The following is a 12,574-nucleotide window of genomic DNA, read 5'->3' on the forward strand; positions in this document are numbered from 1 at the left end:
TCGGGGAAGGTAGGGAGGGAAGGGATGGTAGGGGGAAAACAATGGAGGGGGTAACAATGCTCAATAGGAAGTGTACTCATTACCTTGCTCATGTAACTCTTACCCTCTGTATAGTATCTTTACAATAAAAAATTAAAAAACAAACAAACAACAACAACAAAAAAGTAACCAGCAAAAATTGGGGCTGGTGGCCTGGCTCAGCAGTTAGAGTGCCTGCTTGGGAATCGTGATACCCTGAGTTCAAACCCCGTTATGGAAAAACAACAACAACAAATCACAATTGATACAGTGACACCTTTATCTAATGCTTTACAATGCTCAGTGTTACTTCCACACTTACTACTGAAAATGTCTATTTTCATTAGTCTTTTTTCTTTCTGCTGGTACAAAAAAAATGTTTGTTTCCCCCTTTTAGTTTTAATTTTTAAGTAAAAATGCCCGAGATATTCTTAGTTTTAATGGAAATATTTCCAGAACTAGATTGATGACCAGAAGAACTGACTCATGTGTCAGTGGAATTCGGTAAATGTGAAATAAAGATTTAATACATACAAGGTTCTTTGAGTAAAGTGGGCTAGCATCATTTCCTGAAAGGGTAGACTCTCCAATCACTTTTAACTGTGTGCTCAAAAATTTTTTAATGAAGTCTAAAGCCCTCTCAACCATACTTCTCTGTGTATAAACATTTACTTATTAATTATGCGCATGCATGCAATATAGCATATGGTTTGGTTATTTACTTTATAATAAGGCATGGAAAGTTTACAAGTTACTGAATAAATACATATTTCCTTCTCGTATCCTCAAGATGAGTTACGCATTGGAGGCTGCCCAGTGCATTGGAAGCAGCACGTGCTCTTCTGTGATGAAGCACAAGGCTTTGCATTACAGCAAAACATTCTTTAGAGCAGAGAGGGAAAAGGACAAACCCAAGCTCCCAGAACTGCTCCGTGAACGGAAGAAAATCCAGAAAGCAAGAAACAGTGACTAACTAGGACAAATAAGAGAAAATGCTTGGGGTTCATGTTATAGGCTACTAAGAGGAAGACACTGGGAACACAGAATAAAAACATACGCACAGAGGGGAATGAAAGAAGACAAAATTCAAAGCACTATTTCCTCCTGGCAAAATGTTCTCTTGCCCTTCATAGGTATTTGCTGACACCTACAGGCTACAAGTTGCCAAAGATTTTACTTAAGGATCCTGCAGAGAATGTTTCTTTTTAAGTCTACTTCGAAAATAAAGTGGTGGTGGTGGGGGTAAAATGAATCATTTATACATTTATTTCCTTTATTTGCTTCTCTTAGACACTATTCTTCTCCTTTCTTCTCCTCTCCTTCCATTTTCCTCTCCCTTCCTCTCTCCTCTCTCTCCCTCCCTCTGTCCTCTCTCCCTCTTTCTTTCTCTCTCTTTTCCTTCCTTCCTTCCTTCCTTCCTTCCTTCCTTCCTTCCTTCCTTCCTTCCTTCTTCCTTTCTTCTTTCCTTCCCTTCTTCCCATCATGAAGCTTGAACTCAGGGCCTGGGCACTGTCCCTGAGCTTCTTTTGCTCAAGGCTAGTACTCTACCACTTGACAGGTCCACTTCCAGCATTTTAGTGGATAATTGAAGATAAGAATTTCCTGGGGCTGGGATTTGGCTTGGTACAGTGCTTGCCTAAGATGCATGAAGCCCTGGGTTCTATTCTGCAGTACCACATAAACAGAAAAAGCTGGAAGTAGTACTGTGGCTCAAATGGTAGAGGGCTAGCCTTGAGTAAAAGAAGCTCAGGGACAGTGCCCAGGCCCTGAGTTCAAGCCCAGGACTGGCAAAAAAGCAAAAAAAAAGAATTGACAAATGAGATTTCATCAAATTAAAAAGCTTCTTCACAACAAAGGAAACAATGAACAGACTGAAGAAATAACCCAAAGAATGAGAGAAAACCAAACAAACGATTAGAATCCAGAATATATAAAGATCTCAAAAAAATTAGACACCAAAATTTAGTTCACAAATTGTACTGAATCTATTTGATTTGTTTGAACATATAATTCTCAAACCAAGTAATTGTAAGTGGCCAAAAATGTAGGCATATATTCAACATCCTTAGCCAATAAGGGAAATGCAAATAGAAATGACAATGAGATTCCATTTTGCCCCAGTTGCTATCATCCAAACAAACAAACAAAAATTAAGGTAAAAACTAAACCCAAATGCTGATAGAGATGGAGAAGGAGGGTGGCTAGGAAAAGGAACCTTTATTCACTGTTGGTAGAAATATAAATCTGTATAGTCACTATGGAAATTGGTATGGAGTGTCCTCAACAAACCAAATAAAGAACTATCATATAATACTGCTATACCATTCTATGACTGATGGACTGTAAATTAACATACAACAGAGATACTTGCAAATACTTGCTTATTGCTATGAAGTCAATTGAGCTGTCCAACAACAAATGAATGGATAAATGAAGTATATTTCAACCATAAAGAAGAATGAATTGGACACAACTGGAGATAATTTTGTTGAATGAGAAAAACAACTCGTAAGAACTGTTTTTGCTTATTCAGGGACCCTAGACTTAAAAATGCTAAGATTATGGCATGATAGTAAAAACAGAACTGCTTGAGATGAGGTAGCAATCTGAAAAGGGAAGGGAAAAGGAGCAGGTAATGGGGGAGGAATATGACCAATGTACATTATATATATGTGTGGAAATAGCACAACAAAATCCACTGTAAACTGTGTAAATGGGGGAGGAGCTTTGATAATCCCCCCCAGTCATTCTATTTATTTTAAATTGTTTTATTGTCATGCTGATTATTGAGACAGTAAAGCTTACATGCATTCTCATACATCTTTGGATTTAACTAAGTGACTAGTTGCTTTTGAAAATTCTCTTTTGTTTTAGCCTTCATTGAACTCATCTCCTAAATTCAGAATACTAAAATTGTAAAGCTATGCTTTTTTTTTTTCACCGTCAAAACTCACTACACAGGACTGGGAAGGTGGCTCAGTGGTAGAGTGCTTGCCTTGCATGCATGAGGCCCTGGGTTTGATTCCTCAGCACCACATAAGCAGAAAAAGCTGGAAGTGGTGCTGTGGCTCAAAGTGGTAGAGCGCTAGCCTGAGCTACAGAGCTGAGGGACAGCGCCCAGGCCCAGAGTTCAGGTCCCATGACTGACAAAAAAGCAAAACAAAACAAAAAACAACAAAAAAAACCCAAACTCACAACACAGCCATTAACCATTTGACCACTAAGTGGCACCAAAGGTTTAACCTTTCACTACAGAAAATAAATTAGAGGGCTGGGAAGGTGGCTCAGTGGTAGAGTGCTTGCCTTGCATGCATGAGGCCCTGGGTTTGATTCCTTAGCACCACATAAGCAGGGGGAAAAAAGCCGGAAGTGGTGCTATGGCTCAAATGGTAGAGTGTTAGCCTTGAGCTGAAGAGCTGAGGGACAGCACCCAGGCCCAGAGTTCAAGCCCCACAACTGACAAGAAAAAAGAAAGAAAGAAAGAAAATAAATAAATTAGAAACAATTAGGTACATTTCATATACTTCATATATTTTTTAAACAAATTCTGTATTAATGAGAGTGCTATTATATATATCAAACTCAAAATATGGAAAAAAAATAGAACCTCCTCCTAGGAACTTAACTTTCCTTGATACTTTTTTTTTTTCAGGTGAAACACTATTCTAGCTGCACAGGTGTCAGGAAGGATAAACGTATATTCTTGGTTTATTCCACTTCTGGCACATTTAATAACCCAGTTTATTTCTGAGTTTAAAATACCCTGTCATTTTGTATTCTTTACCTTATATATGGTCTATTCACGGGCACATCTGTGGGAGGGTGGGAGGAGGCCACAGAATCCAAGGGAAAGGGTGAAAAAGTACCGCAGTGGAGTGCACTGGACATTGATGAGACTGAACTATACAAGTCATGGGTGGACATGGGAAGGAGGAGGGGGAAAGAATGACAGTGTGCAAAAGGAAATGTACTTAATGCCTGTCCTATATAAAGGTAAACTCACTGAATATCACCTATAAAACAATAGAATAAATTAGGAACAAATACTTTGTCACTTGGTCAGAATCCTAATATACATCCTATGGGATGGATTAGAAAATCTTGGGGGGTTTCATGCCCTCCATGTCTAAAATGTGTTTTTTCTTTTGGGGCAATGTCTCTGTGAAATAGTCACCTGTGGAAGATTCTGCTCTTCTCCTCTGCTCTTGTTGGTTCTTGTACTAAGTTAAACAAAGCCATCTGATCTTGCTTCCTGTTCTTCCCTTGGACCTGAAGGACTTGGGCTACAAGCTACCCATCCAAAATTGGGTCTCATGAGAGAAACAACAGAAAAGGACAATCGCCTAAGTTCTCAGAAGAAAGTAAGGGTAATTATGATTATTGTTTCTGTTACTGGAAGTTTGCCTCTGTGTGTGTGTGCATGTGTGCTTTTGTGCATCAGTCCTGGGGCTCAAACTCAGTACCTTGGTACTGTCTCTGAGATTTTTTTTGCTCAAGGACAGTGCTGTGCTACCTTGAGCCACAGCTCTCTACTTCCAGTTTCCTGGTGGTTAATTGGATATAAGAATCTCACAGCCTTTCCTGCCCAGGCTGGCTTCAAACAGTGGTCCTCAGATTCAGCCTCCAGAGTAGCCAGGATTACAGGCGTGAGCCACCATCCTGGCAGAAATTCTCCTTTTTAACCACTGCTTCCTCAAAAGCCAGTTGCTACTTCTTTTTTCCCCCCCCACTGGTTTTTGCCAGTGACATGAATACAGGTTGGGTCCTGTTTCCTCCTGTGACTCACTTTTGGATTGAAGTCCCAGTTGGTTGAATCTGATTGATGGGAATCAGTTCCCACATTTATGCCTTAGTTTTGAAGAAAACCAGAGGAAGTGAGTTTTCTGATTTTCATAAGAAAGTAGGACTAAGGCAGAGCGAAATTTTACAATTCTCTAAAAGGTGTCTTGATCTAATGAACACTCAGAAAATGTAACCAATCACCATACACTAGAGACCATGAGTGGAATGGCTAGCATTACTTTATGGGCTACATAACTATGTGTTATGGGCATTGTTGTCTTGATAATTTGGTGTCTAATTTTTTCTAAGTAGATGCTATAGTTGGATATGAAATGACTCTCCCAAATCCATGTGTGAAAGGCTAGGTTCTCAGCCCATGGGCTATCAGGAGGCGGTGGGATCTTTAGAAGGTGGGGCTTAGAGGAAAGAAATTAGATTCTCTGAGGGTTTGCCCTTTGAAGGAGACGTTGGGACTGTGGTCCCATCTCTCTTGGTTTTCCAGCAACCACAAGGGGAACAGATTTTCTCTATCCTGTGCAACGGTGATAGTAAAGTATGTTGTCATATTCAAATTGAGGAGATTTAGTGAACCTGGACTGGAACTTCAAAATTACTGAGTGAAGGCCGGGCGCTGGTGGCTCACGCCTGTAATCCTAGCTACTCAGGAGGCTGAGATCTGAGGAGGATCGCGGTTCAAAGCCAGCCCGGGCAGGAGAGACCATGAGACTCCTATCTTCAATAAACCACCAGAAAACTGGAAGTGGCACTGTAGCTCAAGTGGTAGAGCGCTCGCCTTGAGCTGAAGAGCTGAGGGACAGCGCCCAGGCCCAGAGTTCAAGCCCCACGACCGACCAAAAAAAAAAAACTAAAAAACAAAATTACTGAGTGAAGCAGATGCTTCTGCCCTTTCCTTCCTCCCTTCCCTTCCTTCCTTCCTTCCTTCCTTCCTTCCTTCCTTCCTTCCTTCCTTCCTTCCTTCCTTCCTTCTTTCCTTTATTTGTATTAGAGTTTGAACTCAGAGCCTTGTATTTACTAAGCAGGTGCTTTTGCTACTTAAACCACACCCCTAGCCTTCTTTGCTTTAGTTATTATTTATTTATTTTTGCTTTTTGCTCCAACTGGCCTGGACCATGGCCATCCTATTTAGACTTCCCACATAGCATGGATGGCAGGCACATAGCACCATGCCCAGCTTTATATTGGTTGAAACAAATTCTTGAAAGCTTTTTGTCCAGGCTGCCCTGAAACCTCAATTCTCCTGATTTTTAGCCTCCTGCGTAGCTTGAATAACAGATATGCACCACCACACTCATTTTTCAAATCTCAGGTCTTTATTATAGTGGATGAAAACAGACTAACAGTAGATGATCATATGAACTCCAAAGGACAATGGTTTAATCTCATCCTCTCATTTTTCTCGAGGCTGGCCCATACTTTAATGCTGTGTTAAACTAGTTATTATACTGAGTCTTCTTGTCTTGGTCTCCTGAAGTATTTTTTCCACTCTGTATACTGAAGTTCTGATTTGTTACTTATTTTACAGTATACATACTTCCACCACACACAATATCAAGAAACCAATTATTAACAACTGCCTTAATTCTTGAATACTTTTTAAAGTTTTTTTTTCCTGGTTCATTCTAACTCTTGAATGTTTTATTCTCTGTCCTTGTGAGCCAGTGTAAACTACCCCATGCCACTTTTCTTTGGTTGTGGGTGTTAGATATTCATGTTGGATTTAGCCCTTGGCCGCTTTTATTTTCTTAACCTTGCTTTTCCTTTGCCAAGATTCATTCTTTTAAAACCCATGCCTACCTCTGTAAGCTGTTATGAACTCTTTGAGAAATAAGAGGGATAAAAACACAGTTATTTGGCTGGTAAAATATATTAAGCCTTCTTCTTCTTCTTTTTTTTTGGCTTGTCCTGGGGCTTGAACCAAGGTCTGGGCATTGTCCCTGAGCCTTTTTGTGCTAGCACTGTACCACTTGAGCCACAGCACCACATCTGGCCTTTTCTGAGTAGTTTATTAGAGATAAGAGTCCCACAGACTTTTCTGCCTGGGATGGCTTCAAACTGTGATCCTCAGATCTCAGCCTCCTGAGTAGCTAGGATTATAGGCATGAGCCACTGGTACCCGGCAAGCTTTCCAATTTTAATAAGTTGAAGTTTCCATTCAGCTCTCCAAGTCTTTGCTACGCTGCTCAGGGTATGTCATCATGCCTTCAGCTTCCATGGGGATTCTGAGCTGAGTCAGGGAGTTCCTATCTCCAGGCCTCTCATTTTGGAGATTCCTCTACCTTCTGCCCACAGGGGCCCCCCTTTTCCATGGTTCCTCTTACAAGGAAGTGTGCTCATTTTGGAGGTTGAGCTCCTGCATTACCACCAGCAGGTCTGCACCTGAGGTGGACTTGGAAGCAAAGCATGGAGGAGATGCCTCAGACGACGGCCTCTTTCAGTTTTGACTCTGCCCAGCCCAGCTGCTTGTTTGCTTTCGGAGTCCTTGAATGCTTGCTTTTCATATCCTGTCCAGAGTTTCTAGCAATGATCAGTGGCAGACAGACACTCTTAAACTATTATTTATTTTGAATTCAAAATAAAACAGCAAGGCTAGAAACTGCAGGCTTTGTAGGTTTAGATATATCCTCCTCCCCTTCCCCTCGCCCCCCCCCCACTTCCAAGGGTATGTCACTGTTTCACAGGATTTTGAATTTGCATGCCTAGCCTGAGATCCTACTTCTACTTCTGTTGAATATATCTGTTGATTTAACTGTTCACTTGTAACCAAACTTGTGTGGAATGCTGGAGCTATAAACTATCTAAGGAGTCACTCATTTTCTTTTGACAGAGGAGGAAAATGAGAGCTCATAATTTGTTCTGACACCCAGGAAATGTAGGACATACGTAGAAACAGAACTCAGCTTTGTTTCTCAGGTATCTGTGACAGCTTCCTAAATGTCAGCTAATCTTTGTATAATCTCATCTTTGAAACTAGGAATAAGATCTATATCTATATATCGTCTGTCTATCTGTATATATGTATGTATGTATATTGTATGTGTATATGTGTGTATGAGAGAGAGAGACAGAGAGACAGAGAGAGAGAAAGAGAGATGAGGACTGAACCCAGGACGCTTGAACATTCCAAGCATGTGCTCTACCACTGAGCAGCCTAGGAGATTTTTTTTTTCTTTTTCTTTTGCCAGTCCTGGGGCTTGAACTCTGGGTCTGGGCACTGAACTTGAGCTTCTTTGGCTCAAGGCTAGCACCCTGCCACTTGAGCCACAGTGCCACTTTTTCTGTTTAATGTGGTACTGAGGAATCGAACCCAGGGCTTCCTGCATGCTAGGCAAGCACTCTACCACTAAGCCACATTCCCAGCCCCTGTGAGAATTTTTATGGCCGGAAGTCCTAAAAAACAAAGAACCCCCCCCCCTCTAAGGGAACAATCCCCCCCTTCCCCGGGAAAACCGCCTTAAAACCAGAAAGAAAGAAAAAAAAGAAAAAGCAAAACGCCGGGAAGCCAGCCCCATCCTTGACATCTATTTCCCATTGACCACACCAGCTTCTTGTCCTAGAGAGTTTATTACAAATGAGGAAGGGATGTTGGAGGAAGATTCACTCATCATAGAACTTGGGCAGTTCATTCCCCAGGATTACGCGGTGGTCCACGCCGGCGGCTGTGATGGTAGCCAGGTAGATGACCCCCCCACTGGAGCCATCCCGGCCCATGGCCAGAGCGATAGCTACAGGAGAATTCAAGTCAAAGAGAAGAGGCGAGAATGGCTTAGCTTAAAAAATAGTTTCCTTTCCCTCCTGTCCATTCACCACGTTCCCCTCAATGCCCACCTTCCAGAGAGACATATTCAGTAGTGTGTTGATAAGCCAGCTTCAAAAAAGCAAAAAAAATGAAGGGCAAGGAATGTGGTTTAGTGGTAGAGTGCTTGCTTAGCATGCATGAGGCCCTGGGTTCAATTCTTTGGTACCACATAAACACAATAAATAAATATTTTTTTAAGCTGGAAGTGGCACTGTGGCTCAAATGGTAGAGTGCTAGCCTTGAGCACAAAGAGGCTCAGGGACAGTGCCCAGGCCCTGAATTTAAGCCCCAGCCCTGGCAAAAAAAAAAAAAAAAAAGTATCTGCTGTGGCTTAGTGGTTGAGTGTTTGCGTGGGTTCCGTTCTTCAATAACACATAAACAAAAAATAAAAAAGAAAAAAATATAAAGGATCCACTTGTGTCCGTGGTATAAATGCTCTTACCAAGATTGTGTTCAAGTTACCAAGCAACTCCTTTAATATTTAACCATCAGGCTGGTTCAAACTAGCCCAGCACACCATTGGTTTTTAGGGTGGCCACACACCCCAACTGGGTTTACTCCAAACAGTCCTGATTTGTCCCAAACTCCCATCTAGTTTAGCATTTGTCCTGTCCCTCTTCACCTTTTAAAGTGTCCCAGGTTGGAAATTAAATTAAAACAGCTATCCATGTATTCTTCTTCTTGTTCCTCATATTCCACTTTTCCTCATGTTCAAAAAACTTCCCCACCAGTGGATCACGCCTGTAATCCTAGCCACTCAGGAGGCTGAGATGTGAGGATTACGATTTGAAGCCAGCCCATTCAGGAAAGTCTGTGAGACACTTATCTCTAATAAACTATTCAGAAAAAGCTGGAAGTGGCACTGTGGCTCAAATGGTAGGGCACTAGCCTGGAGCAAAAAGAGCTCAGGAATAGCACCCAGGCCTCGAGTTCCAAGGTCCAGGAAAAAAAGGAAAAAAATCTTCCCCAGGCACCCTCCGCGCCATCGGGTTAGTTACCATCTGTGGTGAAGCGCCTGCACTCTTCAGGAGACATGCCTGGTTTATAAGCTGCGTCCACGTAGCCATATAAATAGGAGCTACCTGAGCCACCAATGGCAAAGGGCTGCCGAGTGAGCATTCCTCCCAGAGTTCCGTACACCTGGGGGAAGAATCAGCAAGTCAGACCAACGCATCACTCAGCCCATCCTTCCCACTGAGACAGGCCGAGGGTCTCTGCTCTGTGCAGTGAAGGCCCTGCATTTCCTGCCCTCAACCATGAAAGCCGTGGCATCTTCCAGAGGGAGTGTTTATGGGACTGACTGCTACAACACTACTTGGCTTTCATCTCCCAATAGAGAGCAGTGGGGAAACACTAAGAGAGGGAGAGGGAGAGAGAGAGAGGGAGAGAGAGCGTGCGCCTTGGAGGGACTCACTTGGCCCCCTTCCCGATGGTCCCAGCCAGCTACCATGAGGTGTGCTGACAAGTCCTCCCGATATTTGTAGGTGATATTCCTAACCACATTTGCTGCTGCCAAAACAAGCGGAGGTTCTTCCAGTTCCAATCTGAAGGAAAGTTAAGTGTAAGGGTCAGTATCATTTTTTTAGGCCCACCCTCTTGTGTCATTACAATAATCCCTGCCAAGTGATACTTGAATCTCCAACTGCAACAGTTCAAATTCCAGTTCCCCTCCCATGTGCTCAGTAGAGCTAGAGTTTCATATCTCCAATCGGGAAGACGCTTTTAGTGTCCACCCTCTTTTCTTTAGCCCAACCCAGCCAATTCCCAATCATAATTTTCCTTTGCTGCGACTACCCTTATGGATAAAAGCAGATAAGCTTTACTTTGGTCCCATTGGCCTTGATTTCTCATATTGTAACTGCCTGATACTTTGGTCATCTATATCTTCAAGTTTTTCTCGATTAATTATATTAGGATGGTAGCTTTCACATTCTCTAACCAGCTCCCTGGGGAGGTGGGTGGGGGGATACTGGTATCTCCTCTTTACAGAAGTATAAACTGGTGTCAGGAGATTTAGGTGTTCACAAATGCGTTAAGCAGAAATGGCGGTGTTGGAGCAAGACACAGTGCAAGGGTCACACTTGAGTAGAGGGTGGGGTCAGGACCTGGAGTTTCATACCCATGCAGCTCCAGCTGGTAGGCAGCCATGTCGGCCACAGCCTGGGCATCTGCTGCGGAGCCGGAGAGGGCACAGTAGATGCGCTGGTGTAGAGGAGACAGCTTGTCAAATACTCGGTTCACCACTGCTGCTCTGCGGGAAACCAGCCAATAACCATCAGTCTTAGAGTTGTAGGCACTTCTTTTTCTGTCAGTCATGGGATTAGAATTCAAGGCCTGGGCACTGTCCTTGAACTTTCTTTGCTTAAGACTAGTGCTCTGCCACTTTGAGCTACAGCTCCACATTAGGTTTTCTAGTGGTTAACTAGAGATAAGAATCTCATGGCCTTTCCTGCCCATGCTGGCTTTGAACCTCCATCCTCAGCTCTCAGACTCCTGAATAGCTAGGATTACAGTTATGAGTCACCAATGTCCAGCTCATTGTAGGAATTTTTAAGGTTAGTTGGTCTAATGTTTCTCAACATTTGAGTTTATTTGACAAGAGAATAGTATAAGATGTAATGGTTGGATTAAAGTAGGGAGCAAAAAGTAATCATTGCAGGTAAGTCAGTATTTTAATCAAAAGTAGACTTAATTTTTTAATAGCATAACAAAAAACACTGGATTGAGAAAAATGTGTCTCTTATTAGTGTTTCTTTATGAAGCCTCTTGAGAGAGTTATTTCCTATGGAATAGAATGTAGGTAATGTTGATCTAGTCTTTTTTGTTGTTGTTGTTGGTCGTGGGGCTTGAACTCTGGGCGCTGTCCCTCAGCTCTTCAGCTCAAGGCGAGCGCTCTACCACTTGAACCACAGCACCACTTCTGGTTTTTCTGGTGGTTTATTGGAGATAAGAGTCGCACAGTCTTTTCTGCCCCGGCTGGCTTTGAACCGCAATCCTCAGATCTCAGCCTCCTGAGTAGCTAGGATTACAGACGTGAGCCACTGGCATCTGGCTAATCTAGTCTTATATACTCATTATGCATGTGATGAAACTGGTTAGGGGAAGACAAAGTTCAAAATATGGTAAGTGAGAAGTGGTCTCACTTCTGCCTGACAGAACCCATCTTTGAATCTCTAAACATATATGGAAGAAGAGCCCCCCCCTCAACCTGCTTCTTGTGTCCCTTTGAGATGCTATTCTTTTATATTCATCTCTGTACAATACAGGGACAGACTATAAAAGCATACATATCTTCCTCCATGAATTTCAGAAATCCAAGCACCTACCAACATGGCATTATAATAGCTTTTTGGAAATGTCTGTTCTGTTTTCTCAAAGCTCTGGTCTCTGCCAGATTTTTCATGAAAAAGTGTGTGTTTGGGGCCAGTAGCTTCCTTGCAAATGGTAGGCAATGGAACTCACCCTGCAGACACCCGGGAGTCAGAACCCATCACCACACCACCGTCAAACTCCACCGCCATGATGGTTGTCTGCGGAGACAGAGGATGAAATATCAAAGCAGGGAGAGTGATTAAAGAAGGGAAAAGGCTCTTTGAAATCTGAGGTGACTGGTTCAAGGCCGTACAGTAATGTAGGCCAGAACTAGAAACTTTTTCTCTCACTCTTTCCACTTCATTGCTTCATCCTGCATAAGGGACGAGCCAGAATCCTAGTCGTACTGTCCCCACGTACAAATCTTTCCACTGTAAGGAGAACCGGGGGGCAGAAGTGCTCTGAGTGAGGCAGGGTGGACACTTGTGTGCACTAGTGAAATAGTTCCCAACATGGCTGCCTCCTCCTGAGCACCTTGTGTGCCCAGATGTGCCATAGGCCTGTCACTATGAACTTGAGAACAAGTTTGGGTCTTGCACCTGCTGTATTCTGCACCTGCACCCTTCCTTAGTCAGAAGTGAGCTC

The 12,574-nt window shown here is 42.8% G+C and overlaps 1 protein-coding gene across 1 annotated transcript in view; it reads right to left on the minus strand.

The window, feature by feature from the left end:
* Nucleotides 1-8,363: 8,363 nt before the first annotated feature.
* The window catches only part of Psmb9 (proteasome (prosome, macropain) subunit, beta type, 9), a 6,453-nt gene continuing 2,242 nt past the window's right edge, over nt 8,364-12,574 (minus strand). Inside the window, exons 2-6 of the mRNA XM_013035050.1 lie at nt 12,080-12,147; nt 10,737-10,868; nt 10,032-10,161; nt 9,616-9,757; nt 8,364-8,543 (exon numbers count right to left, since the gene is read on the minus strand). Of these exons, the coding sequence (XP_012890504.1) occupies nt 8,416-8,543; nt 9,616-9,757; nt 10,032-10,161; nt 10,737-10,868; nt 12,080-12,147 (600 nt within the window). The 3' untranslated portion in view covers nt 8,364-8,415. The remainder of the gene's footprint in view (nt 8,544-9,615; nt 9,758-10,031; nt 10,162-10,736; nt 10,869-12,079; nt 12,148-12,574) is intronic.

Source organism: Dipodomys ordii, unplaced genomic scaffold (genome assembly GCF_000151885.1).
Source record: "Dipodomys ordii isolate 6190 unplaced genomic scaffold, Dord_2.0 Scaffold202, whole genome shotgun sequence".
Lineage (NCBI taxonomy): Eukaryota > Metazoa > Chordata > Mammalia > Rodentia > Heteromyidae > Dipodomys > Dipodomys ordii.